The following is a 26,640-nucleotide window of genomic DNA, read 5'->3' on the forward strand; positions in this document are numbered from 1 at the left end:
TGCCCACTCCTCCCAGGCCGCCAGCAGCATGGACAGCAGAGGCCCAGGCACTGGGGCCACCTAAGCAGGCCACTTCTAATGAGAGAATGAGGGTGGCCACTTGTGGCCTCTAGTCTGGTTGGGATCAAGAGGGTGGTGGTGGTGGTGGTGGTTTCTCAGGCCCCGTTGCACCTGCTTCCTTGAGTCACAGGCCTCTCAGCTGCTGGTCACACTCCTCCCAGGAGGGGAGAGGGGCTTGCCTAGCAACTGAGACCCCCTCAGAGCTGCCGCCTGAGGCACAAACAGTGAGGCTGGTCCCTGCCCATGGTCTTATCTGTTCAGACCTACCCGGGATAGGGGGCCTTTGTCCTGAAGGTACTACTCCCCACACCCAGTTCACACAGCAGCAAGGAGGCTCCTCTGCTGGCAGATCAGTCATTCAAGTATCGATTTGATGACTGATTTGTCTAAGGGCATGTCTTACCCACTTCTAGCCTTTCCAGTTAGGTAGTGAGCCCATTAGGTCACCCAGTCAGTTAGAAGGACTCATTTTAGTGTCCTTTCTTAGGGATAAGGCTTTTGTTTGACCAGAACCTACTGCCTGTATCTATAGCCTTGGCTGGGGAATTCAGTGCTTTGGTCAAATTTATGCTCTCTGTTCTCTGGCAGAAATCTTCATTACTCTTATGTCACGGGCACTCGTGATTTGTTGGGGCTTTTAAAAACCAAATTCATGATCATGCTTCTTTGAGAGGCAGACTTGGAAAATTGTTCTTCCTGTGGCATGTGAACTGCCTGAAGATGGCCCGGGAGCTGACGGGCACCTCCGGCCCCAGCACTGTGGAAGGGGAGGTCCCCACAGCATGTTGTCCCGGCCGCTCCTAGAGAAACCCAGTCTTCTGGCCCCGAGTGCCCCCTCTGTGCCTCTCAACCCCGAATAACCACTGTGCCACCATTTTCCTCAGTTGCGGGGCCCGACCTGCAGGGTAGATGCCTCCTGCCGCCTCCTGCCCTGCAGGCTTTGCTCGCCCCATCTCTTCCCGTCCAGTTCCAGAAAACCTGCTTGCAGGCTTGCCTTGCCTTCTCCAACACTCTAATCAAGGGAAATACAGCGTCCCTGCCTGGGATGCAGTCCTGCCCGGTGTCTGTCTCAAGACCTCATTGCTCTTCCCAGTCAAAGATGATAGTCATCACAAAGATGATGCCCACAGGGGCCAAAAGTGTCCGCTCCCACTCTTTGTGAGTGGCCCACTCCTCAGCATTTCCCTGTGGTCCTTTTTAGTCCCGGTGGGGCAACAACATGTCCTTAAGTCATTTTCCACAAACATCTGGTTCAACGGTTCAGCCATTTCAGTGGCAGAACCAGAGGGTTCCTGCTTTTCTCACGGTCAGCTGATAGAAATAGGCCAAGGCTAGGTTTCGACTGCAGTTGTCACTGCTAGTGCCACCATGAGGTGGCAGGGAGGTGCCAGAGAACTGGGATGCTTGAGCTCTCTGCTGGACAGTCACTATCCTGGTTGTGACCCTGGACAGGTCATGTCATCTCTCTGGCCTCAATTTCATTGATTGTGTTAAAGGAAGATGTTGGACAGATTATTCCCAAGAGTTTTCAGCTCTCCCATGCTCTGTGACAGGTCTCTGTCATGTGCGGGGTCATATGAGATGGGTGGGGAAGGGGCAGTGGCCATGCCAGTGGCTTCCTTGCATTCCTGCCCCTGTGGCTCACTCTGATCAGTAGAGTGACCCTTAGTCCTACTTCCTTCCTGTGGCCTTACCCCGGACGGCATTCTCAGCAGTGGGTGCTCCCCAGGGGCCACGGCCTCATCTGTCTTACCCACGTGAAATCCCCAAGACCTAGAACAGGGTCTGGCACTTAGTAGGCACTCAGTATGTATTTTTGAATGGACGCCGAGCTGCTGGGCTGCGGCTCCAAGAACAGCCTGTATCCGACTGTGCGGCAGGTTTAGCAGTGTCTTCCCGAGCCTCAACATGGCGGTGAAGCGGCGGGAGCAGGCCTTGCAGGACTACAGAAGATTGCAGGCCAAGGTGGAGAAGTACGAGGAGAAGGAGAAGACGGGGCCAGTGCTGGCCAAACTCCACCAGGTACTAAGAAGGGAGAGGGGGGTGTGGACAACGGGGCCCGTGGGTGACGTGTGGCAAGTTCCTCCTTCACCTGGGGACCAGCTTTGGGGGCTAGGAGACCAAGACACCAGATGTGATCCCCACCCCACCCCCGCCCCCAACGTACACATCGTGCCCCCAGCACACACTCTGGATAAGCTGCCAAGAGCTGTGACACCCAGTGTCTTGTCCCTCAGGCCCGAGAAGAGCTTCGGCCTGTGCGGGACGACTTTGAGGCCAAGAACAAGCAGCTCCTGGATGAGATGCCGCGGTTCTACAACAGCCGCCTGGACTACTTCCAGCCCAGCTTCGAGTCCCTGATCCGAGCACAGGTGAGGCGGCTCCCCACCCTGCCCCAAAGGACGGCAAATGCTTGCTCCCCTGGGAGATGGTCCTGGGCTCTGTAGACACCCTCGCGCCCGTCCCCGCTTCCCAACTGGGAGGGTGGCTTAGCCGTTCTCCGCCAAGTCAGCAGTGCTGCCACCCTGCCCCCGGCACTGCGTCTGCGTCTGACTCTGAGCATCTGCTGGACTTACCGCCTGGGCTCCTCCGTTGCTCTTTGGTGAATCACAGTCCCAGGATGAGACCCCTTTTTGTCGAATGGCTTTTCCCTCAAGTTCTCTCTCTCCTCTCATTGTACCACCAGTGGCAAGAAGAGAGCCACCCTCTCAACACCTCACTTTGACGGGCAGGTTCTTCTTGCCTGGTGTGCTCAGGTCCAGCACAGAGGCCTGCAGGGCAAAGGCCCACACCCCTGCTTCCCGCTCTAGTTGCTCCTCCTCGCTAGGCAGGAGACCACAGGCTCTCTTGACTTCTAGCAACCCTTGGAGGGTTCCCTACATCCTGGGGAGGGCCATGCTCAAGGCCTCTGCCTGGGTGCCAGGCCACAGGGCACCTTCCAGTGGAAAGGCAGGCCGGCCTCTGGCCAGGTGTGCATGGAGGTGCCCGGGGTAGCACCGGTGCCGGGCAACTGGAGGGTGGGAAGCAGGCTAAGGCCTCCCACCACTCGAGGGTTTGAGGACACAATGTCCAGCTGTGTGTAGCTCCTGCATAGCAACCCCCCCGCCCCCCAGCCCCGGCCATTCTTTAAACTGTTAGCAGGGATTGTTCTCCCCATTGTAAAAGAGAGGAGGTTAAGGTGCCAAACCAAGAGGTCTCTGCCATGTGGGGCCCCCGCATCAGCCTCCTGCAGGCACTCAGCATCCTGCCACCTTTCCCACCGTTCCCCAGCCGGTGACAAAGCTAAAGGCTCGGCCCCCTCCTGCCCACTTCGGTGCTTGGCCTGTGTGTCTGGCGCCCTCTAGTGGACACACTCATTCCTTGCAGTCAACAAGGTGACGAAGCTGAAAGGCCTCAGGGCACCCAAGGAAAAGCCCGATCCTTACCTGCCCAGCCTATCAGCCTTTGGAGAACACCAAAACCCATGAGGCTGCATGCCTGTGCTCAGAACCCCGAGCAGGGTTGATGTTGGAGCTGGAACTTAGTGACCATGTTTTTGGCCGCTAGGGAGAAATGAGGCAGAGCACCAACATGCACAAGTGAAGGGGGGCAGGGAGGGGGGGTTCCACACCTGCCTCCAGAGCATTCTCCTGGAGACGAGGACTTCCTTCCAGAGGCTCAGCCTAGTCTGTGGAGGAATGTGTTTAAGGAGACCCGTGCTTTCCCTCCCTGTGCCACCACCACCCCTGCTCCCGGCCCCCTGCATGCTACCCTGCCCCCTCCATTCTGTCGCTCACGGGAGGAAGCTCCAGGGTGCCCAGACCTGAGGTTAGGGGCTAGGGATGCCCCGTAGCCGGGCAGCGGGGTGGATAGGGACTGTTTACTGCCTCCTCAGCACCAGCCTCCCCCTCCTGAGGCTGTCGCTGCCATTAGTCACTGGAGAAGTGAGCATTCCTAGTGACTCAGCCTGCGCAGTGCGGCTCTGGGGCGGGGAGTGGGGGTAGGGCAGGCCATCCCCTGCCCTCTCCCGGCCCTGGTCTACGCCCCGTCCCCTCAGGGGACAGCAGCATTTGGAGACCCTCATTTAGCTCCCCTCAGCCCAGTGGAAATCTAGCTGTGGGGGTATGACAGACCCCTCCTCAGAAGCAGCTGAGCCATGGCCCTGCCACCAAACCTGCCACTCGGCCTGGCCTTCCCAGTGACAGCACTCCACTGTCTAGAGTGGAAGCAGTGTCTGAATAGAGTTTTGAGTAGTGTGGATCACTTTCACGGAAGTGTTTGCCTTTGGTCATGGAGGTGGAGACAAGGCAGTGGCCCCTGGTCTGAGCAGCCCTCAGCCATCGGAGAGTTGCTGAGGGGTCTCCCCTGTCCTCAGCACACCCCCACCCCACTGCCACAGGCCTCTCCCATCAGCCCCGGTGCCTACACACATAGGGACACGGAAACGAGCTGGTCTGCGAGCCCTGCTTTCCAGCCAAACAGCCGCAGCATGCTTAATGGTGGGACAGGTTGGGAAGGAACACGCGGCTGGGGGGCGGGGGGGGTCACCTTTCTCACCTTTACCTCTAAGACTCTCAGGGTTCTGGGGGCCAGCCACGCCCCTTCCCCATGGACAAAGGTCTAGCTTCTTGAATCACCTCGGGTCAGTGCCTGACTCCCTGGCTTCCCTTAGGACTCGAGGAGGGTCCTGCCAGTGCCCTCAGCCAGCCTCAGGCTGCACTGTCCTGTATCTCCCGGCACAGGCCCCAACGCCCCTCAGCTGCCTGGAGGGCTCCAAAGTCAGAACCCCCGCCTCCATCCATCTCACCAAGGCCCCCTTGCCCCCCCTCCTCTGCCATCCTGGCAGCAGCAGTGGACGTTCCTGAAGGGCTGGGGTCTGTGGCTTCAGTTTCCCTACTTGCCCTGCAGTTTCAGGAGATGGGCTGAGAGGAAGGGCAGTGATGGAGGGAAGAGTGGAAGCCAGCCCCCTCCACCCAGCCTGAGCGCTCTGCTTAAGAGAACAAGCAGCATGTGGGCCTCTGGGACGCGCCCAGGGGGTGCAATGCTGAGGGGGCTTTGTACCCCAGGAGCCCAGCACCTGCCAATCTCCTTCTCCATCCCTGCCTCCAGGTTGGGTACTACTCTGAAATGCAGAAGATCTTCGGAGACCTGACCCAGCAGCTTGACCAGCCTGGCCACACTGATGAGCAGCGGGAGAGGGAGAATGAGGCCAGACTGAGTGAGCTCAGAGCCCTCTCCATTGTGGCTGATGACTGAGTCCCCGCCACCGTTTCAGACTCCTGGGATACAAGTCAACCTTTCTGGTCTTAGCCCTTGTTAAGCTTAGGCTCAGGCGACAGCCAGCAAAAGGCTCTCCCCCGAGAGAAGTATGGGGACAGCAGTGGCCCCTGTTCTACCTCACCAGACCTCTGCAGTGAGCCTGGCACCAGGAGCCCCAAGCAGGCTGCTGCCTCCCCACCCATAGCAAGAACTCAGACAGGTAAGCAGCACAGAAAAACTCCAAGGGCTTTGTTTCCAAAAGAACCGTCCAAAGGGCAGCCTGGCCTAGGACCTGAGCAAGCTTCCAGCCTTCAAAGGCACAGGCTCTGTCCGCTCACCTGAGGTCTTAGCCTTGCCTGCACGGTTGTGATCTCACCTACCTCCAAAGAAAGACCCATCCTTGGGAGTCCACCCACCCTCGTTGCCTTTCCCCTTCAGACTCTTCTTTTCTGGGAGAGGCCCAAGACACTGCCTCTCCTCTAGCCCAGACTCCCAGCATGATAAAAACTGGTTTCACCCACTTCTATCCCTTAGGTCAAGTGCAGAGAAGAACCCCAAGCCTTGTAGGTTCCCTAGGAAACCAGACTCAGCTCATGTAAATAGGCTGTCAACCAACAAAATGTCACAGCCTGATTCACAGGCCTCAAAGCAAGAACAGTGGGTTTGTCTCACCTGAATATTTGCAAATTTTATTTTTTCAAGTAAAGTTTTCAATAAAATTGCCAGCTGTTACTGTGCTGTAACTGAGGAGAGAAGAGAGCCACCCCAGGTTTGTGTCAGGGTGGTGCTGCCCTCTGCTGAGCTGACAGCACCCCTGTGGCATAGTGTCTCTTGACCAGCAGGGGGCAGGACCCAGAGCACCCTGGGGCTCGTCTTCCTGCCACCCCCTGCCACCCGGCCCCACCTTCTGGAGATGCTGCACCCCCCATCCAGCAGAGGCTAGGCTGAGGACTAGGAGGAAGGGGGCAGCACAGGGAGACCTAGAAGAGGAAGAAGGTAAGAGCTATGGAGGACACTTAGCTTGTTTTTGACTTTGGTTTATTTAAAAAACAAAAAGCCAAAAAAAAAAAAAAAAAACCAACTTTATATACAAAGTCAAACTGAAACCACGGATTATGGAAAGAGGCGAGACTTCTGGGGAACAGGGAAAAAGGCTGGGCCAGAGCCAATACCACATTCTGAACACGGGGAGGTGCTGGTTTCTTCTGGCAAGTCCAGGGTGGCTGGAGCACAGTGCTCTCTGGCAGACACAGCCCAACACCAAGAGTTCGCCAGCACAGACTCCCATTTCTGCGATGGCCAAGGAAGACCCTTCCCCTAGGAACCTGCTCCTGTACCTGGCAGGACTTGTGCCATCCAGAGGAAGGGCTCTTACCCCCTGCCAGAGTCCACGTCTGTTTCCTCAGTTTATTGGCATCAGACCTTATGACATACTCGAAAGCCTTTTCCTCCCCTGTCTTATTCTAAACTGGAAGAGGACAGGAGAAAAGTCAGCACAAGACTAAAGGGCCCCAGGAAAAATCCCAAGGTGGAGGGCAAAATGACATTCGAGGGGTGCAGAAGGTGTTGGATTTAGTTGTTAAGTGGAACCAGGGTTCCTCACGCATCCGTCCCACATAGCACAGACCCCACCCTGATGGCCTGAGCTCCTCTACGGAGGCTGAGCATAGGGGTCAGCCACCCCTGCCTGTGGCTCCCAGGTCCTGCTCCAGCTTCTTTCTGGAACCAAAAGGGCTCGAACGTCAGCAGGCTCCATCGCTGACCTCACAGGAGGACAGCTCCTGCACCAGGCCCCTCAGTTGTTAGGTGCTGGCTCCTCCTTCTCTACCCAGCTGTCCGCCTAGAACGAGAATCAGGACTCAGGACTCGAGAGGAAGGGCCAAGATGGGAGGACAGCAGCACTTCCTCCCGGGAGACCAGGCTGCAGCTGCTACCAACCGATTCCCCAAGAAACCAGTAGGTGGAGAAGGCAAGGCGAGGCAAAGCCCGGCAAGGGCAGGAGGACCAATGTGCGTGCTGGCTGGCTGTCACCTGTCACCCCAACCAAGCCTCCCGAATGACGAATGACCGTCAGCCGGCTCTGCCCTTAGAGGCTCACCTTTTCCACCATCCGCTGCATCTCCAGCTGCAGGGGGGTCAGGCGCCTCCGGAACTCCTGGAGCAGTCGCTGCAGCTGGTTCTTCTGCCGCTCGGCTGTCCGCGCCGTCTCCTCGGCCTCGGCCAGCCGGCTCCGCAGCTCCTGCATTTCCGCCGCCAGTGTCTTGTTGGTTACTTCGGTGGCTGAGAAGCGGTTATGGCTCTCCTCTGGGGGGGAAACGGCAGAAAGACCGCTGCTAAGCTAAGCGCTGCCGCACAGGGCAACAGGCCCGAAGCGTAAGGAGGGACCCCTCTTAATCTCCACACCCACGGCTGCATGTCCTATGCGTGCCGGGTCCCTGCGACTTCGGGCCACTCACCCAGCTTCAGTTCCAGTGTGTGAATCTTGTTCTCCAGGTAGAGCCGTCCACTGTCCTGCTGCTCTGCGCGCTGCAACAGGTTCCCCACATTGATCAGGCTGCCGTTGTGGGACACCAGGCCTTTGTGTTCTGTGGGGGCGGCGCCCGGCTTTGCGCTTTTCCCAGAAGGAGGTAGCAGATCCAGGTTTCCTAGAAGGGGCCGAGAAAGAGATAGAAGGAAGAGTTCTCAGGAGAAAGCAGCGTGCCCCACCCATCCTCCACAGAAGGCTACAGGCACCAGGACGCACCAAAGAGCACCTCCTCAGGAAGCCCACCGTCTGTGCCCTCCTGGCGGCTGTACTGAAGGCTCCGGTACTGGCAAATGTTCTGGGTCACCACCCTGCTGACCAGCTGTTTGGCCTGCAGAAAACATACGCCCCAGACACCCACTGATGAGAAGACGCGAGCACTTGCCCCCGTTGTATGCAAGCGCCTAGAACTAGAGCTCTCTGAGCCACCCACAGGAGTCCAGTGTCTGCATGTAACGTTAGGGGAGGCCGTCTTGGAAAGGGCGGAGAGGATGTGAGAGAAGGCACCTGCTCTGCACTGAGCCGGAGCCCAAGGGTAAGCAGGATCCTCTCCAAGTCTCGCCGGTGCAAGTAGCCACACCAGTTGGCGTCAAAGAAGACAAAAGCAAGGAGACAGTCCAAAGGGAGCACGGCAGAGGGGTCCAGCTCCTTGGGCTGCAAGAGAAACGAGGATGGACAAGATTTACAAAGAGTTCTTTCAGTGGCTAAAGCACCTAGGACGTAGCTGACCTAATGACACCGGGGCACCCTTCCGCCTGGAGACAGGCCCCCAGGCTACTTTTACACACAGAGGAAGTGAGTGCGCTCCTAGATCAGATACCTCACTCAGATTCACCCAGAGGGAGATACTGAAGTGCCCTCGATCCTATGAACACCCCACTCCATGAGCCAAGAACCACATTCTGGTTTTTGTCAACCGGAATCAAATGGTAAAAGTTTCCCTCTCCCAGGAGTGAGTCAGAGACCTCGCTAATAGGCCTCACGGACTCTTGGGGGATGGAAGAGAGGCCTCACCATGTCCTGAAGAGAAGAGAACTCCATCTCCGATTGGTTTGAGGCAACCGACCGGACCTCAGAATCCTCCAGCTTGGCTCCTGCTGCAGAAAGCCTGAGATAAGCTTGGAGCAGGGACCACACGGGCCCAAATCCCACAGCCGTAACAGGAAAGCAGTCCAGCCACAGAGCCAGGAGGCCGCTGTGTGGTGCCCGCACGTACCAAACTCCTCCTCTCCATCGTCCCTCAGGAGCAGTAGTTCCGGATCAAGCGCCATCTCACAGAGGTCCTCGGATGCCTCACCCCGGGGTTTCTCTTCTTCCTCTCCCCCAGAAGATGGAGGTTTGGGCAAAAGCCCATCTTCCTTCTAGAAACAGACCCGGACGAGAACAGTCATCTCTAACTGCTAACAATTAGAACAGCCAACATTTGAGCATCAACCATGTTCAGGCACTGTGGTAAGGGGTTTGTACACACGCTCCCATTTACTGCACTTCATTACGTGGGGTTCAGAGCACACCAGGGCGGCTCCAGGGCACCCGGAGTTTTCTTTGGGAGTCAGTCACGGTCTCGTAAGAAATTATATGTGTACTTGATGGCATCAGGCAAGAAACAGACCTATGTACTTTAGAAAGGGCTAAGAAGATGCGGCGCTCTAGTTAACCATCAAGCAGCCCAAACACCTGTCCTCCCCACAGCATTAGTAACTGAGGCTTCTGTGCCACCCTGGCAGGTCAACCATGCCGCCAGGCCCGCCTCCCCTCTCCTCAGCACACCACCTCCTAGCTGCACAGCCAGGTGGGAGAGCGAGGTGCCCTGCTCCCGAGGACGTGCCAGGTGGCAAGGCACACACGGGCAGTGAGAGGAGCCCCGTGAGGCCCCCCAGCAGCGCCTGGTATGGCGCAGCACTACTGTGTGCAGCCCCAGTGCCCGTGCAGGGCAGCAGAGGTACTCACCGGTGGGGCGTCTGACTCGGCAGCTGTGCCCTCACTCTGTACCTCATCCTTGGACTCCTTGGCAGCCTCTTCCTTGACTGCTTCTTCTTCCTTAGCTGCCTCCTCTTTCTCAGGTTCAGGTGGGGCCACAACCTTTTCAGGAAGGCTCAGCAGCATCTTATAAATCCTATAGCCAAAATCCCTCTGCAGCATCTCCAGAAACAGTTCAGCCAACACCATCACCTGGTAGGAGAGTCAGCAGAGGTCCACGAGCATCAGGAAAAGGGGAATGTTCAAGCCCTGCCGTCCCAGATACCCTACTGCACGGCCCCCCCAGACTCCTACACTTACTTCAAAAGAGATCCTTTCTTTTGGCCTCCGGTCTTCCACAATACTGTGGAGGGACAGGTTTACACAGCCAGGGCGTGCCATGACAGCAGGTTCTAGAGGGGGTGGAGGGGCCTCTGGGAGATCGGTGTCCACTTCCTGCTGTGCGGTGGCCTCTGGGTTCTCTGCATTCTGTTTAGAGGCGTCTGCTGCTTGCTCTGATACATCAGCTGCCTGTTCCGTTGGCTCTGCTTCCTGTGACAAAAGCCAAGAGCAGTGACCACCTGAGCCCAGGGCTGGGCATCTACCCTGCCCCCTTATTTGTAAGGCTCACTCTTACCACGGACACCTCTTGGGGTGGGGGAGCTGCCTCTGCAGCTTTCTGCTGGCACAGGGCCTCCCACTCTTCCAAAGTAGGCATGATGGTCCAGACGTCTGGCAGGTACACCACCACAGTCTGGAGCCGCCTCGGTGGGCCCGGCTGCAGGTACTGAAACTCAGCAAAGCGCCACCTGCTCACAGCAAAAGGAAGAAGGAAGAACTGACCCATGACCTTCACAAGCAAGTGCTTCAGTCAACACTTAATGAGCACATACTGCATACGAAGCTTTGAAAATACAAAAACAAAAGAGACCAAGTCCTCAAGAAATGGTTCATCAATGGAGAGACACAAATAAGGAGACAATTACTATCCAAGGTGCTACAAGCAACAAGGACCGCTAATATGGCAGAGGGATCACATCTGATGAGCCTTGGAGGGTCAGCTGGCCCTCAACACACATACACATTCCTAGTCATGCTCATGACCAAGGTGACCGTCACTGAGGGCCAGAGGGAGGAATGAGGTAGCACTAGGACACAGAAGAGAGCTAACAAGTCAGAAAGGCACAGGAACTTGACCTCCTGAACAGTCTCCCCAATACAGAGGGCCAGCCACAGACAAGCCTGGGGCAGCCACTCACCACTTTGTGCAGGTGCTCAAGTCAATGCCGGTCTGGGCTTGCGCACAGCGGATAGCGGTGCGGACTAGCACCTGCGGGTCGCCCTTGGGGTCGAGGCCATCCAGAGAGGGAGACCATTCACCCCCAACCAGCACCGCCTCTTCTTCTTTCCGGCCCAGCAAAAACTGCAAAAATGGATCCGAGATTAAAAACACAAAACAAAAACAAAAACCCAATTACCTGGATCTCCCGTGAGGCAGCCTACACCCCTGAGAGTGAAAGCAGCAGGATGTGGTGAAGAATCCCCCACACAGGGTGGGAAGCAGGGAGGGGTGGATCTCTCTACCCATGAACGTGAACCAGCCATGTAACTTTTTCTGACAAGAAGATCCTGAGCCATACGGTCCTGGTGAAGTGAGTGGTAGTGGTATTTCAGTTCTGAGACTGCTGGTTTCTACAAGTTCACGAATAGGAGCCAAGCTGCCGAAAACCTGACAGGGCCTGGACATTATCAATGACTGCATCCTGCCTCACGGACACCAGCTCTTACCTTAATCTGCTTCAAAGGATGTTCTGGTGTCTCCCTTGGCTCAGCCATGTCATCCACAAAGAGCATGCAACAACGATACAATTCCTCCAGTCCCGGGGAAGAGAGCAGCAGTACCTGTGCAGGGGCGGCGTGAAGGACACACTCGAGAGCTTTCTCAGCCTCCGACAACGGGACAAAGCGGCAGGACCTCAGCCCACTTACCTTGGAACTATAAGCGGGATCGCTGTCTGCAGGGATGGGCTCAGCACCAGTGTCTGGAGCTGGCTCCTTCTCAGAAGATACCTGGATACGGCTTGGATGATGGAGGGAAAAGGGCTGGCTCAGAGGAAAGGCTGACAGCCAGCTCAGACACACAGCCAGAAAATCTGAGGGAACCAGGAGGCTGCGGTAGCGGCGCTGGAGTTCTAAGAAGTCACAGGTGGGGCTGCAGGAAGAAAGCAAAGATCCAGACTGGGCAAGGCTAAATTATTTTTAAAAATGGAACCATATCATGAGTTTAGGCCCCACGTCAGGCTCCATGCTGACAGTGTGGAGCCTGCTTAGGATTCTCTCTCTCCCTCTCTCTGCACCTCTCCTGCTCTCTTTCAGAATAAATAAATAAACCAAAAAAATAAAAAATAAAAAATGGAACTATAAAAGACTTGGAGGGGAAAGGGCAAAATATTTTCTAACCTGGGAAAGAAGACGTCTCTGAAAAGAAAAAGATGGAGATTTGACCACTAAAATGCTTCAACCTCTAATTGCAAAATAAAGTCGAACTGGAGAAGAAAAAACAGAAAAACATTTACAATCCATGACAGCTAAGGCTCAACTGTCTTGATATGAGGAGCCCACAAATGACTAACAGAAAGTTGACAAGTCTGAGAAAACTGACATCAACAGATACTTAACAAAAAAGAAAAGAGACTTAACAGCCTGTGAAAACATGCTCTATCTCACTTAAAATTAAAGAAATGCAAATCAGAGGATCACTTTTCACCTATGAGACTGACAAAGATCCAAACGTTTGACAAGGTACACCGGCTGCAGCAGGAGGAAACAAGTACCTCATGCCCCGCTGGCGAGAACGTAGATCGACACAGCCTCTTGGACAGAACTGGCAATATACGTCCAGTTTAAAATCAGACCTTTGAGCCAGCTACTCCAGTTCTAGGAACTGATCTCAACAGAATACTTGTGCCTGTTCACACAGATGTTTGTAGAAGAATGTTTACTACAACAATTAAAAAGTGAAAATGGAGAACTGGCTAAAAAAAGTGTCTGTCCATTCAGTGGAGTATTGTGTAGTTGCTGAAAAGAATGCAACCCCAACCTAATAAATGTTAACATGGAAGAAATTCCAAGATGTATTAAGTGAAAAAGCAAAATACCAAACAGTACATACAAGAAGCTTCTATATACATTCAAAAAGACACATTGTGTGTGGCAAATTGTTCGCAGTCACATTTGGACTGATGTGAGGAGGCTCTACATGCAGCCCTGATGCAGGGCTGATGCAGGGACCACACTGTCTTGTGAGGCAGGTGGCTCAGCATGGAGCACAGGAGAGGTCCTGCCTGGCCCCGTGGACAGGAAGCGGTGATGCCAGGTAGAGCGGGAACAGCCCTCTTTCCCTTCCACCTTGAGCAGTAGCCAGGAGGCCACCACCCCACCTCAGCTTGGGCTTAAGTGAACTTTGCTACTGGGGCAGTGGCTGGAGCCCTGCCTCTCCACCGCTGGATGGAATCTGGAATCGCTCATCTACCTGTCAGTGAGTTGCTAAGTGAGATAGGTAGGCTTGCAGGCCAGAGTCCTCATACACCGTACAGCACTTGAAAAAGGATTGAGAGGTTCCCTGGAAAACGAGTCCCAGGGCTCTTACGATCTGTAGTTTCTACTTGAATTAGAACTAGTATTGGGTACCCGAATTTGAATTGGTAAGCCTTAACGATAACCTAGCAGAAGTATTTCTGGTGATCAAATCACAGAAGTTCTATCAGGGAACCCATGTAAGTGGTGCTACGCTGGTCCAAATTTGAGACTTAGAAATTAAAAAACTGTCACATTAAAAAAACAAACAAAAAGGTCCCAAGCACATGACCCCATATACACACAGTCTCTTGCATAGACTGTATTTCATTTACACAAGAAACTGTTACCAGCTGTGAGCCTCAGCCCCCACCCCAGCCTTGCCACTCACCTGTCCACAGTATAGGGAGTGAGATGGACCCGGTAAGGAGGCAGGTCATGCCGTGGTTTCTTAGCACCCCAAGGCTCTCCACCAGCCCGCTGTTTGCGTTTCTTGGAGTCATAGTCATCGCTGGAAGTTGGCCCGTCACCGGAAGGAAGAAACCACACTGTTACATTAAGATTCAATACACACTGGCCTGACAAGGAAACAGTCTGAATCCCCAACATCAAGGAAATGGGTAAAGAAGCCATGCCAACAGCCCTATGACACATAGCTATAAAGTTATTAAAATGAGTATTTAAATATTTCTAATAGCAGAAAACCACCCATGATAAGCAAAGACTAGTACACAGTAATATGTATACAGTAGTGCCTCAACTGTGCAAAATAACCTTTTAAAAACTGAAAAGAAATAAAGTATTGGGGCACCTGGCTGGCTCAGTCCATGGAGCATATGACTCTTGATCTCAGTGTTGTAAGTTTGAGCCCCACATTGAATATAGAGATTACTTAAAAAAAAAAAATCTTAAAAAAAAAAAGTATTAACGATAAATGCCTCTGGTAAAACTTGTAATTTTATTTTTTATATTTTCTGAACTTTAAAAATTACAGTGAACATATAATTTTTTGAAATGAGCAAAGATTTTAACTGATTTCTAACATGAGACACATATATGCTACCATGCAAAGGGTTCTATAAAGCAAGTTTTATTAAGAGACCATTCTTGTAACAAACCCTTAACAATACACGTTAAAGTCAGAAAAACACTCAAACCCTTTGGTCCAGTAATTCCACTCTTGAAAATTTATCCCAAGGAAGTTAATTCAAAAGAAAAAGAGGTTATAAACAGTGGAAAAAATTCAAACCAAGAGTAAGAAAACCATATTCACATCCAGCAACACCTGAACTTTTATAGTAAACAAATACAATAATCATACAGCGGTTAAAACAATCGTGAGGATTAAAATGCAATATGGAAAAAATGTTTAATCACCTTAATCATAATGTATAAAAATAATTTGGACTCTAGGGCACCTGGGTGGCTCAGTTGGTTAAGCATCTGACTCTTGATTTTGGCTCAGGTCATATCATGGTTGCAAGACCAAGACCTGAATGGGGCTCTGCACTGACAGCATGGAGCCTGCTTGGGATTCTCTCTCTCTCTCTCTCTGTCTGCCCTGCCCCCACACTCACGCATGTGCATGTGCGCTTACTCGCGCTCTCAAAAAAAATACATAAAAGATAGTAATGTGGGCTCTAAAATTAAGACTTTTTAATTTTTTAATTAGAGTCATAAAAAGTATGTTTCCCTATAAAGACCAGAAAAGGACATAGGGAAAAAAGCAGCCGTAAATAATTTCTCTTTTCAAAATTATTTTCTAAAGGTGTTTAAGAATGATTATTACCTTTAAAGGGAAAGAGGAAATGACTCATTTTTATACTATTTTGGCTTTATACAATAGCATGTACTACTTTATACACTTCTATGATATAATACTTATTATAGTATCACTATGTTATGGATTCAATAAATAAAAATAGAAGAGGGGTGCCTGGATGGTTCAATTGGTTAAGCATCTGACTCTTGATTTTGGCTCAGGTAGTGATCTCATGGTTGTGAGATCTGGCTCCTGCTTAAGACTCTCTTTCCTCTGCCCCTCCCCACCTCTAAAAAAAAAATAGAAGAGAAAAACCTTTAGACCATTAAAAAAAATGCCAGTTTGATGAGGGGAAAACAAACTCCTGTGTCTCTAGAGAAGTAAAATCAACTCTCAGGTCTTCCTGCCCAGGTAACTGGGCTGCCTGCAGTCTATTTGCCAGAAGGCCTCTGCTCTTCCCCTCAGACCTGCCTGCATTGTTTCCCTTGTCATTATGGCCCTGAGCATCGAAGTTCATTACATTTAACACAGAGGGTTTTTTTCTTTTCTCTATCTGCCTGGCTCATTTCCCTGCTCATTAGCATCTCCATCCAAAAGCTGCCTTCTAATCTCGCCTTTACAGAATGTCAGCTTCCACATTTCTAACACAGTAATTCTGACAGCTCTCTCCAGCTCACCCACGACTGGAGTGAACTCTTTGGGAAATGCTGTCCACCCCTAGTGAAACCGGACATCCCACTGAATCCTGGAATCAATGGCCAGTTTTCTCTCCTTACTGTGAATCGTCAGGAACACATTGGAAAGCAGTACCAGTGAGAGACATCTCTGTAACCTCAGCAGGATACTGAGATGGCATATCCCGCTGGACACACCTGTCCAAAAAACCTCAGTAGTTCAGTACTGGCAGTCCAACGGAGACACTGTTACCTCCATCCCAGAACCTGAAATTTAAAATAAAACTTGGCTTCCAGCCAAAATGCTAACACAGCCTGACTCCTTTGTAAACTGCTGTTGTCCCAGAGTGACCGAACTCCTACTGCCCCCTTTCCTACTTTGCAAATTCTCTGCACTGACTAATGGTGTTATCTCCCTGCCAGTGGTAATGTCTCCTTTCTCTAGAAACCATAACACAGAAGCATTATGGCGAAAGTAATACCAACAGGCCTTACACAGGGCTTAGCATGTCCAGGACAATCAAATGCATATGACTGTACAGAAAGACTGAATTTGAACCTAAAGCAAAAAGTCAATAGCAGCCATTGATTTCCACCCAAGCTACATTATCCCTGAGGGCACTTGCTGGGATTTGGTAATAAAGCCTTTAATAAACTCACAGAATGTGACAGGTAGAAACTCCTTGGAAACTGAAGACCAGGAAAATGCACAGGGACAAGGAAGGGGTGCAGGTGTATGCAAAATATATACCAGTCACTTGAGAACAGGACAAAGTGTTTCATGTAGTGGGGACATGGTGGAGAACCATCCTCCTAGTTACAAATCATAATGACCTAGCCCAAGGGAACCACCACTAGCTTCAGCAGACTATGCCCTCTGCCTAAACTTTTTCCCTGAGTTATTCCATGCTCCTTTTAAGAGTTCACATTGGAGTTCATTCTCAGCCCTCATCACGTAATAACCTACTGGCATCTGGAGATCTTCCTTATCAGTAGAGTTCTCATTTCAAAAAAGAACCTGAATATGAGAGACCTTTCTGGAGTGACGGAAATGTTTTATATCTTAACTGGGGTGAGGGTTACATGGGATTTCCCATTTGTCAAAACTGGTTGAGATTTGTGCATTTCAACCTATATAAAATTTGCCATAAAACATTTTTTTAATTAAAAAAGGTATAAGGCAGGGAATAGATGGACATACAGATGAAAAAGAATGGAAAATATTGATACTTGTTGAGGCTGGATGGTGGGTATATGAGGGTTCATCATCTTTTTGTTTGTTTTACCTATATTTACAATTTTCCATAATAAAAAATTAAAATGAGGACCAACAGGAGAACTAAAACCAGTCTTAAGCAAACCAGTCCAGAGCTTAAGGATAAAAGCGAAACCTTTTAGAGAGAGAGTAAGGCGGAATAAGGACACAGGAGCTAGAGGGAATAGGCAGCATGCTCTCGCAGTCCCTGTAGCTCACGGATGACAGAAGATGGCCTAGGACACCTCCAAAGTCCCAGAGTCACTATGCCGGCTGCAGAGGGGCCATGAATCTATCTGCATGTTCAAGGCACAGGCCTGGGCTTCAGGGCAGAGTGCAACATACACATTCTAACACTACACTGATGCGTAGCGTATATAAACAAACACGTTTTATATCAGCAAATAAAACCTACGCTACGATGTTATGTTTTTTGGACAATTACCATTTTCTTGATAGTTTTGATTTTTTGACACCTCAATCTTAAGGACTAAAAATAAAAGAAAATTATGTATTTTAAAAATTCAATATGGTATTTTGAAAGCTGAACTACATCAAATCCCTGCTTGCTGAACCAGTTTATATAGTTCTAATATTTGCAGATACATCTCAATGCATCAGCCTGCTTCAGGGTAAAGGGCCTAGCTAGAAAGAGACATCTAGCTGCAGAAAGAAAACGTTAGCGTCAACAGGTGGCAAAGAAAGAGACACTGTTACTAGGGGCAAATAAAATATCTTCCCTGCTTAATCATTCTCTTACCTTCGGCCCTGATCCAATCGTCCATGAGGGCCCCGAGCAGGAAATCTGTTCAGGTGGCTCAGATGAAGTGTGTGGGATGTTTGGAAGAGACTCAGAGCTGCAGAGAAGAAATGGTTGGTGACTCAAAAACCCTAAATATCTGCCCAGCTTCCCTGTCCCTTTCTTCCAGTGACAGAAGTACCCACTTCCATGCTGAGAGCAAACCTGAGAGTTACAGGCCCATTCAACCAGAGTACCCTATAAAGCCAAATCCCAACATCCACGCCACTGGTACGCACGCTTCTGAGGAAAGAGCGGGGGAATCCGGTGAGGCTGGAAGATCAGCTGGGGCTGAGCTCCCAGAATCCCTTGCTTCTGGCCCAGGGCTGCCACATGTAGAAGGGGAGGTGCTGGGGATTTCAGCAGGGGCTGCAGAACAATAACCAGGAAAGTCAGGGCATCCCATGGTTGATCTGCTCACCACCTTGGAAAGATGCAGCCCCACCTCTTGACAAAAGTAAGGTTCTCGCCCAGCTTTCAGGGCACAGGGGCTTCCCTCCCTCCCCTTTCCAACGCACATGCCGAGGAAAGATGGATACCTGGTTGGAGAGCGTTTGCACCTTGACAGCATTCCAGGGCACTGCCTGGCCTGGGTTGTATGCAGCCTTCACCAGCACCTTCTCACCCAGCTGGGGCAGCCGGCCCTTCACCACACTGCCAGCACACAAGCCAGGAGACCCAGTCAGGAGAGAGACCCTGGCCAAGCCACCTTGACTGCCCCTATGAGGCCCTTCCCATCAAGATTTCTCACACCTTGCATAAAAACAGCAAAGCAATGGCTTCAGAGGGGTCCCACCAGCATGGTGACAGAACTGAACTGAATAAGCATTTCCAGAAGGGGACTAACCTCAAGCCTACCTTAGCTGAAAAAAGACCTCTTCATCCACCACCCCAAAGTAGTCATGCAAGCTGGTAACAATGCCAGTGAAGACCCGCTGCTTCTCCCCACCCTGTAAGAGAATAGTGCAGTTTGAAAGTCATAGAGAGCATCTGTCCACACTCTGCCATTAGCATCTCCTCTCCAGCCAAACCGCACCAGGCTCAGCAGAGTATTGCATCAAGGTTCACATGAAGGAGGCACGCGTGTGCAATAGTTATAATCTACTGTGGAGGAATGGGGGGAGATCACGCTGATTCTAAGGTCACCAGCTGCTTCTAGGATTTCCAGTTTTCTAATTCCCAGAAGCAGCCTAAAGATTTCCCTAGAGCCAGGACTTAGGACTCCCCAGTCAGAGGTGTCTAGTCACCTCCATCCTGGCTCAGGCCGGGAGTGTCAGGAAGGATGAACATAGCAATGCAAGAATGAAAGCACCAGGCACCCATGCATGCTGTGGTAGTCTTGAATGTTGAAACTCACTAGAAAAAATGCCCAACCTACCTGAAGGTGCCTGGCATTTTGGGACAGGTCTGTGGCCACAGGAGGAGTGAGCAAACCAGGAGGAGGACCCAGAAGAGATGTTGAAGCTGCGCCTATGTGGACAGAGAAGCAACCTCCAGGAAGTGCGCCTACCATTTTGAGCACTGGAGTCAGCTCAAAGATACGGGAGGCCCAAAGAGCAAAGTGGCTCTAACCAACTCCTCCACAGGGTTTCACTGGCCACCACTGAGCTCATCTCCTAGTTTCCTATGAAACGCTGGCAACCAATCACACTCCATCAAGGAAACCCCAAAAGCCACATTTTAAAAGACTATCTCCAAAGCACGAACTACTACCCAGTTTGAAGCCCAGCAGGAATAAAGGTGATCACCTGAGAAGTTGCGTCCCCCTGGAAGCGGGTTGATCCGCTGGCGCTTAAACTGGGACATTGGGAATGCTGTCCTCTTTCAGAGTCTTAGAAAAAACCTTTAATTGAAAAAGCAGTGTTAACAGCTTAGAGGGAAATTTTCCACCGACCCCTCCTCCCGCCCCCCACAAAAGTAACTGAGATCTTAATAAAGGTGAGGTGGGTACTGAAAATGAATGGAGATGGAGAGAACATAGAGGGGCAGGAAATGAAAAAATTACATTGTTCCAGTTTGCCTTCACAATAACTTAGTGGTGGGTGATACTGTCAAGCTATCTGAAAGAAAAGGAAACTGAAGCTCAAAGAGATTAAGAGACTTGCCCAGGGCCACACAGAACCAGTTGGTGACAAAACTGAGACTCGCACCCAGGTCTCCAACAACTTAACGCTCCTCTCACTATGCCACACCACCCGCAGATGCTTGGGGAGAGTGGGGGGATTGGAAAGAGCCCCAGTGGCATTCATTCATTCAAATACATCCGCCAAAACGCTCCACGCAAGGCCCGGAAAAATGGAGGAGGCTGGTGCTGGAGAGAAGGTGTGGGCCCTCTCCCCGGAAGCCCGGCCCGTTGTTCCCCGGACGGGCTGGTAGGAAGGTAGCCCTGTGGCTCGGCCGAACGCGAATCCGGCAGCGCGCCCGCCCGCGCTCCTGCTCCCGTGCTCCCTGGGCCTCCGCTCCCGCCTCAGCAGCCGCCGGCACCGGGCCTCCCGGGCCGGGCCGCGGCGGGGCCACCGTGGGAGGACGAAGGCGCGCGGTTTCTCCTCCTCCCGCCCGCCCCCAGGGCCGAGGCCGTTGCCAGGGAGACGGGACTTGCAGTCCGAAGGGGGGCTCGGCCCCTTCCGCGCCCCGTGCATCTTTGCTGCCCGGCCCTCGCAGCCCCTCGGCCGGGGGAGGGGCGAAGGGGCAGAGGGGCGGCGGGGGGCCCCCCAACCCACCTGCGGGCCAGGGCCGCGACACCGGGGGGACAAAGACACCCGGAACCACCACAGCCGCTGCTGCCGCCACCACCGGAAGCGCCTCTCCGGAAGCGCGACCACTGGTCGGAAGCTACCACTCTCCCGGATATGGTCCCTCCCTCCTCTCCACCGACTTCTCCCTTCCCCCACGCCGGTCTGCCATCCCGCTCCAACTGTGGAACGGAACTGCACCTTCCCCGATCGGATGCGCGTGAGGAAGCTGGGCCTCCGCGGTGTCCTCGCTTAAGTGTCCCATTAGAAAAACAGGCTTTAGAGCATTGGTTCCTTGTCCAAAGACAGCAGGAGCTGGACCCCCAAGTGGAAGAGAGCACCTATCACCCCACATCTGGCCTCATTCTGGCAGACCCCAGGGCTGCAGCCGCAAGAGAACCAACCCCTCCTGAGTAAAGGAGGAGACGCCAGGTTTAAGCCAGTGACCTTATCCCTAGCCCTGTCCTTCCACTGATAACACACACACACACACACACACACACACACACACACACACACACACACACCCCTCCTCTCCTGCCCTCTGAATATCTACAGGAGACTAAACTTTTGCTCTTTCTCAATTAGCAAACATATAGGAACCTGCCAGACTGTAGTAAAGAAACCACCACAACATTTTGGTAGACATTTATAATGTTCTCAGAAAGAGTTCCTTTAGGAGTGCCTGAGTGTCTCAGTCAGTTAAGCATCCGACTCTTGATCAGGTCATGGTTTCATGGTTTGTGGGCTGGAGCCCCACGTCAGGCTCTGCTTGGGATTCTCTCTCTCCTCTCTCTCTTTCTCTGCCCCTCACCCTGCGTGCACGTGCACTCTTGCACTCTCTGTTTCTTAAAAAAAAAAAAAAAAAAAAAAGGAAATATTTCCTTTAGTCCTCCCAGGGCTGGAAGATTAGGTCAGGAATTAGTGCCCTAATTCCCAGGAAACCTGAGACTTCAGTAAAGTGACCTGCTATAAGTCTTGCTGCTAATCACTGGCCATTTTAGTCTCCATTAGCAACCCCAGTCCTCCCTTATCCTCTGGCCTTCCCATCATCCCTCCAGCTTGGCCTCCTTCCAACACCCATACCCTCCCCCTTCCTGTTCACAAAGCACTCTGAGACAGTTTCATCTCGTTTTATCTTCATTAATAAGACTGTGAGGTAGGTAGGGCAGGTATAATTAGACCATTTGGGAGATTAAGTAGGAAGCTATGAGTGTAGAGTCAAAAGCTAGAATGAGTCTCTGGTTTCAACTCTGATGTGTTAAGGTTATTAGGGACCAAAGCAGCTAAAGGCAGACCTTGAAGCTTACTCTGCTATTTTCCATGTTGTCCCTGACCTTTCTATTCCAGGTTCAGTCTTCAGGGGCTCTGCTCCACAGGCAAGACTCAATGCAGAGGAACCCAAGATAGCACCCTTCTCTGTCTTAGGGCTGCCCACGAGGGTGTGAGGAGAAAAGCAAGATTCCAAATCAGTAACTCTCCACTGAGGAATGAAGGTGGCCATCCTTTACCTCACCCAGACCAACCCTTTGAATGCATGATTCAGAAGACATGGTTGGATCCAGCCAGTTCACAACAGTGACAGACTTGCAGAGATACACGTATCACTTTGCATAAATACACATCTGTGACATGCTAGGCCCCAATAGATCACCAGGCCAAACATGCTCCATGGACTCCTGATAAATAAGTTAGTTCACATTGTCTAGGCCCAGGGATTTCTGGCAACCAGCAAGGCGCCCAGGGGCTGCCACACCCTGGGGCCACTCAGGGAACCAGGGCTCCTCTGCCAGGCTGCCCAGAGGAGAAAGGTCCAGCCTTCTCCTCAGAGAGAAGGGTGAGCATCAGCAGCTTTTCCTGGCAGTGCCCAGAAACAGTAACAGGGCAAAGGGCGAGGAAGATGACTGCACTGCACACCCCTCCACCCAAGGTCATGTCCCTGCGCCAGGAATTCTCAGCATACAGAAAGGTTTTTGGCTCGTTGCTTCTTAACCACAAATGATGGCATAAAGGTCTTCCGGAGGGGCTGGAATGGAGGTCTTTCAGGGACACCCCTTGACTCAATCCTGTGAAAAAGGAAAGGAAGCATTAGGCTAGGAGGAGGAAACAAGGTAACAATGGCCCCAGAGTTGATGGAGCATTGCTCATCTGCCGTGGGGAGCCTGGGGATGTTGACATAGAGCTTCTTATCGCCACAGAATTATTCAGCATTATCCCCCATCATCTCCTGTGGGATCCTCTGTGTCCCAACCTTGCTCTCCCAGCAAATCCAGGAGGTGGCCTAAGGTTCAGCTGTGAGGGGTGAAGGCTTTTGCTGGGCTTGCGTGAGGGAGACTCCCCATATGCTGGTCCTGGCTCTGTCACTGACTTGCATGCATGTAGATTCAGAAAGCGACTTCCTTCCCCAGCCCAGTCCCCATCCTCCTCATCTGTAAATGGAACACTTTAACTACTTTCTGTTTCTTCCACCACCCTCACCAAGACTATCTACACCTCTCAGATTTCAAAGGGACAAAAAAAAAAAAAAAACAAACCCACAATTGGCACTACAGTCTCAGCTTCTGGCTTCATCAGGCTCCTTCCTTTGCCCTAACCTGGGCTGGGCCGCAGGACTCACCTTGGGGCAGGGCCATCAGGAGGGGCAGGGGACTCAGAGTGTTTCGAGCTTCTCCAACGGATCCGGTTGAGCAGGACCTTGACCTTGTTCCAGTGGGAGAGATCCCGCTGAGCAGAGCGTGAGGGGATCACCACAGAGTTCCTCCCCACAACATACCCCTGCCTGAGCTCCCAGAGATAGCAGTCGCCACAGCCAGGACTGCTCCAATCAGGAATTCTGTCATTTTCCCAGAGTTTCTGGCTTTCAGGGTATCTACAAACCCAAACACCCCCTACCCCCGACTCCATCCTGTATCACCTGCCTCCACACATACCCATCACCTACCTTGTGTCCCTGGGAGGATGGAAAGATATGAGCTGGCTCTGCTGAAGCCTCTAAAAGCCTGGGAGGGTTGGCACCAGGAACCCCTACCTTTAGGGGTGAAGCTGTGTTGGCCCCTTCAGAAAGAAAATCCCATTACCCAGGGCCAGAAACAGGAAGCCACCCATCAAAACCAGGACTGAGGAGGTCCGCCCGGGGTGGGGGGCCCTGGGTTGGCAAGACACACAGGGAAACACAATGGCACCTCACCTGTCTCCTGGGTCTGGCTGAGCAGTTCCTGTACCTCACTGCCTGGGGCACAAGAAGGTGGAGGCAAAGGGTCCCGGGCTGGTGGCGGTGGCCGCTGCTGCTGCTCCCCCCACTCCCCCTCCACCGCTTCAGGATCCTGTGCACAGGAGAGACGGGTACTCAAGACCTGACTAGATGGCTGAGCCTGTTCTGAAGGCAGCCCTGCTTGCAGGGCTCCCAGCCCTCCTCTGCTTCCCCCACTCACCTGCCCGACCTGCAGCTCACTCGCCCCTGGGGGCCTCTGGGTCTGCAGCTGCAAGTAGAGCTGCTGGAGCCTTGCCATTTGCTCCAGCACTAGGCACAGGTGTTCCAGATAGCGGAGACCCTGCCCTGGGAGACAGGCCCAGGCCTTAGGCCCCAGGCCCCCCACCTGTGGGACAGAGTGAGGCAAGGAAGACTTCTGAACTCAACCAGACTCCCATCCTAGGCAGCCAGCAGATGGGAACAGAGGGGCCAGGGAGAGGAGGCACACACCCCTAGCTGGCTTCCCAGTGCCCGGCCAGGCAGGCTGCCAGGCCGTCCCCCATACTGCTCACCTCCACACAGCTGGGAGTGGGCTGAGGCAACAAGCCGAGACACAAGCCATCAATTAGAGGCAAGGAATGTCCCACCCCAAAAGAGCTCCAAGGAGAAGAAGTCAGGGAGGACCCACCAGCCACCAACCCACCCCTCCATGTAAAAAGACCGTTTCCACCACACTCTTCACCCAGCCTGAGAGTTGACACTCACCACCTCTGCTCCTTCCAGACCTGCCTCTAGGTCAGTTTCTGCCTCAGCGGCCTCCTGTTCCCCTGCTCCAAAAGGGGGCATTTCACATTCAGGCTTGATAGGTGGCTTCAGGGAGTAGTGGTGTTGTGACATGCCGACAGGGGAAGTCGGGAGCTGGCGGGACCGCTCCAGCACCTGCTCCAGCTTACGGTTGGCCAGGAGCCGGCTCAGGTGGGCAGGAGGCTCCATGGCAGCAAGGGCCCGGGGATCAGGGCTCCCTGCGGGCTCAAAGTCCAGAGAGTCCTGAGGAAGACCTGGTGAGGTGGCCAGGGGGCTGTCCCCAACCACCATCTCCACTCCAGAGTCCCGAGAAGCCAGTTTGAGAAGTGGCTCCTGCCTCCTGACACCTCTCAGCTGGCCATCCCCTTTCCAGGAGTCCAGGGAGCAACCTTGAACAGCGTCCGGGATCCTTCGGTAGGTGCTGCTGACTCCAGGTACTACACAGCTGCGTGCCAGGTCCTCGCCAACCCCATCTGCAAGGACAGTCAGTATCAGGCTGGGCAGGCTGCCCTGAACACCCCCAGCATTCCTGGAAGCTGGCAAAATTCCCAGGGGAGGAGTGTCCTGGGCCAGAGGTGAAGGGAGGGGCCGGGACTGGACAGCCACGGCCCCGCCCAGATATCTCCCCATCCCTGGCTGGGAGAAGGTAGGACAAGATCCCTTCACAAATAGTCTTTGTTAAGGATCACAGACCCAGGATATGGGCAAAGCCTTGCAGGTCCTATTTATCAGCTCCTTATATGGCTACCCTCCTTTGAGGGAGTAGCTGCTTTCTTCTGGGGAGCCCTTGTGCTCTGGAGCCTAGGGTCAGCCTAAGACCTCCAGGTCATGAATGGGGAACCCCAGTCTCTTCAACTGCTCCCCACCAGGCAGCATGGCTACGACCTCCACCCCCACCCTCCAGCTTTCAGAGAGACGGGAAAGGGCACAAAGCAGGAAGCCTGGGGTCCAAACTAGCATCAGGATGCAAGATGAAGTCTCTCCTGGAGCTCCTGGGGGAGAGTAATAAAATAACAACAGCTACAACCATTGCGGCTTCTGTTCTTTTAAATGGGAAATAGTGAAGATTTTGCGGAGAGTTGGGGAGGGGGGGGAAACACACCCAACTGGAATTAGGAGGGGGTAGGAGGAGAAGCAGCGGCAGGGGTTACCCACGCGCTGGGTCCCCAACTGTAATAATGATGCACAAACTACGGCTGGAGAGGATGGAGGGCCGCCCACGTCTCACCGCCGGCCACGCAGGAGACCTGGGTGCCAGGCCAGGCCCCTTTGGCCAAGGAGGTCAGCCAGGAAGTCTACCTCGGGGACGGGTCCGCCGCCGCCGCTGGGGGGGGGCTTTCGGACCTGCCGGCCGGGGCAAGGGCTGGGCGGAGAATGATCCCGATGGGGAATTATAGAGGGAAGTGGAGCCCGAAGGGAGTGAGATGGAAGGTGGTGGCTGATTTAACGCCCAAACCCAGAGAGTCTCCAGAGTGCGAGGCGCCATCACTCAGCCCGTCCGAAGGGAGGCGGCGAGGACGGGCGCCTCCGGCGGGGTGTGCGGGCTGGGGCAGGGGACACAGACCGGGGCCCGGGCGCGGGAGTCGGCTCCAGGGCAGGAGGCCCGGGCCGGCCTGGGGGTGGGCGACTCACCCCGGCCGCCGAGCGGCTCCACGGCGAAGACGCGCCGCCGGCCCAGCATGGCCCAGTTCCCGGCCCCGACGCGGCGCCCCGGCCGCGGCCGCTGCAGCCGCCCCGCGATCCCGGCCCACGTCACCCAGCCGCTGTCGGGCGGGCGGCTTCGCACGCGCGTCCGGCCCCGGCTGGGCGCGGCCCCCGGACACTCCCCGCGGGGGCGAGGGGAAGGGGCGGGCAGTGGGGAGGGGCGCGCAGGTGTGCGGGCGGCTGGGGGTGGGCGCGCCGAGTGGGGCCGTGGGGGGCAGGGGGCGGGGGCTGGGAGCCGGGTAGCGCGGAGCGCGGGGGGGGGGGGGGGGGGGGGAGCCGGGAAAAGGCCTGGGTCCCCGGTCCTTCGGGCCCCGGGCAGTCCCACGCTCCCGCCCCCGGCCGGGGAACGGAGGCCCCCGCCTG

The 26,640-nt window shown here is 53.5% G+C and overlaps 3 protein-coding genes across 11 annotated transcripts in view; 1 reads left to right on the forward strand and 2 right to left on the reverse strand.

Moving 5' to 3' along the window:
• BIN3 (bridging integrator 3) overlaps positions 1 to 6,030 on the forward strand; it is a 42,548-nt gene extending 36,518 nt beyond the window's left edge. The window contains exons 7-9 of the mRNA XM_019466966.2: positions 1,941 to 2,082; positions 2,298 to 2,432; positions 5,149 to 6,030. Coding sequence (XP_019322511.1) covers positions 1,941 to 2,082; positions 2,298 to 2,432; positions 5,149 to 5,295 — 424 coding nt within the window. The 3' untranslated portion in view covers positions 5,296 to 6,030. The remainder of the gene's footprint in view (positions 1 to 1,940; positions 2,083 to 2,297; positions 2,433 to 5,148) is intronic.
• On the reverse strand, positions 5,961 to 20,723 carry CCAR2 (cell cycle and apoptosis regulator 2). Of its 4 annotated transcripts, none has more exons than XM_019466959.2 (21): positions 20,568 to 20,723; positions 19,596 to 19,690; positions 19,226 to 19,317; positions 18,706 to 18,797; positions 18,387 to 18,501; positions 18,087 to 18,216; positions 17,809 to 17,905; positions 13,749 to 13,868; positions 11,771 to 11,993; positions 11,570 to 11,683; positions 11,041 to 11,204; positions 10,419 to 10,590; positions 10,103 to 10,333; positions 9,773 to 9,994; positions 9,039 to 9,183; positions 8,837 to 8,916; positions 8,330 to 8,476; positions 8,042 to 8,153; positions 7,755 to 7,943; positions 7,397 to 7,602; positions 5,961 to 7,138 (listed from the first exon to the last, which is right to left on the reverse strand). In XM_019466959.2, the coding sequence occupies exons 2-21, from the start codon at positions 19,651 to 19,653 to the stop codon at positions 7,094 to 7,096; spliced, it is 2,754 nt and encodes a 917-aa protein (XP_019322504.1). In that variant the 5' UTR covers positions 19,654 to 19,690; positions 20,568 to 20,723; the 3' UTR covers positions 5,961 to 7,093. The 4 variants fall into 4 exon arrangements, with proteins under 4 accessions (XP_019322504.1, XP_019322501.1, XP_019322503.1 ...); XM_019466956.2 differs by having other exon boundaries at positions 8,837 to 8,919; positions 20,568 to 20,722; XM_019466958.2 differs by lacking the exon at positions 20,568 to 20,723 and adding an exon at positions 19,998 to 20,077 and having other exon boundaries at positions 8,837 to 8,919.
• A 978-nt stretch (positions 20,724 to 21,701) lies between these two features.
• On the reverse strand, positions 21,702 to 26,452 carry CUNH8orf58 (chromosome unknown C8orf58 homolog). 6 transcript variants are annotated; one of them, XM_019466962.2, is made up of 7 exons: positions 26,206 to 26,452; positions 24,535 to 25,046; positions 24,011 to 24,175; positions 23,767 to 23,902; positions 23,521 to 23,633; positions 23,197 to 23,303; positions 21,702 to 22,645 (listed from the first exon to the last, which is right to left on the reverse strand). In XM_019466962.2, exons 1-7 carry the CDS (start codon positions 26,252 to 26,254, stop codon positions 22,534 to 22,536), a joined length of 1,194 nt encoding a protein of 397 aa, XP_019322507.1. In that variant the 5' UTR covers positions 26,255 to 26,452; the 3' UTR covers positions 21,702 to 22,533. The 6 variants fall into 6 exon arrangements, with proteins under 6 accessions (XP_019322507.1, XP_019322510.1, XP_019322509.1 ...); XM_019466965.2 differs by having other exon boundaries at positions 23,197 to 23,279; positions 26,206 to 26,451; XM_019466964.2 differs by lacking the exon at positions 26,206 to 26,452 and adding an exon at positions 25,795 to 26,161.
• Positions 26,453 to 26,640: the final 188 nt, after the last annotated feature.

The sequence above is a fragment of the Panthera pardus genome, unplaced genomic scaffold (assembly GCF_024362965.1).
Source record: "Panthera pardus isolate Hobbes unplaced genomic scaffold, ASM2436296v1 HiC_scaffold_13, whole genome shotgun sequence".
NCBI lineage: Eukaryota > Metazoa > Chordata > Mammalia > Carnivora > Felidae > Panthera > Panthera pardus.

Excerpts from the sequence above, each read along its gene's own strand:
- CCAR2 (XM_019466956.2), bottom strand. The coding sequence starts at position 19,653 with ATGTCCCAGTTTAAGCGCCAGCGGATCAACCCGCTTCCAGGGGGACGC. Across the intron at positions 17,906-18,086 it reads CCCGCTCTTTCCTCAGAAGC|CTCTGAGTCTCTTCCAAACA; the intron begins GTGCGTACCAGT and ends TCTTCTCTGCAG. Across the intron at positions 11,205-11,569 it reads ATCCTTTGAAGCAGATTAAG|TTTTTGCTGGGCCGGAAAGA; the intron begins GTAAGAGCTGGT and ends CCATTTTTGCAG.
- CUNH8orf58 (XM_019466960.2), bottom strand. The coding sequence starts at position 25,203 with ATGGGGAGATATCTGGGCGGGGCCGTGGCTGTCCAGTCCCGGCCCCTC. Across the intron at positions 24,176-24,534 it reads GTCTGGAAGGAGCAGAGGTG|GTGGGGGGCCTGGGGCCTAA; the intron begins GTGAGTGTCAAC and ends TCTGTCCCACAG. Across the intron at positions 23,304-23,520 it reads CATCCTCCCAGGGACACAAG|CGGGATCTCTCCCACTGGAA; the intron begins GTAGGTGATGGG and ends CGCTCTGCTCAG.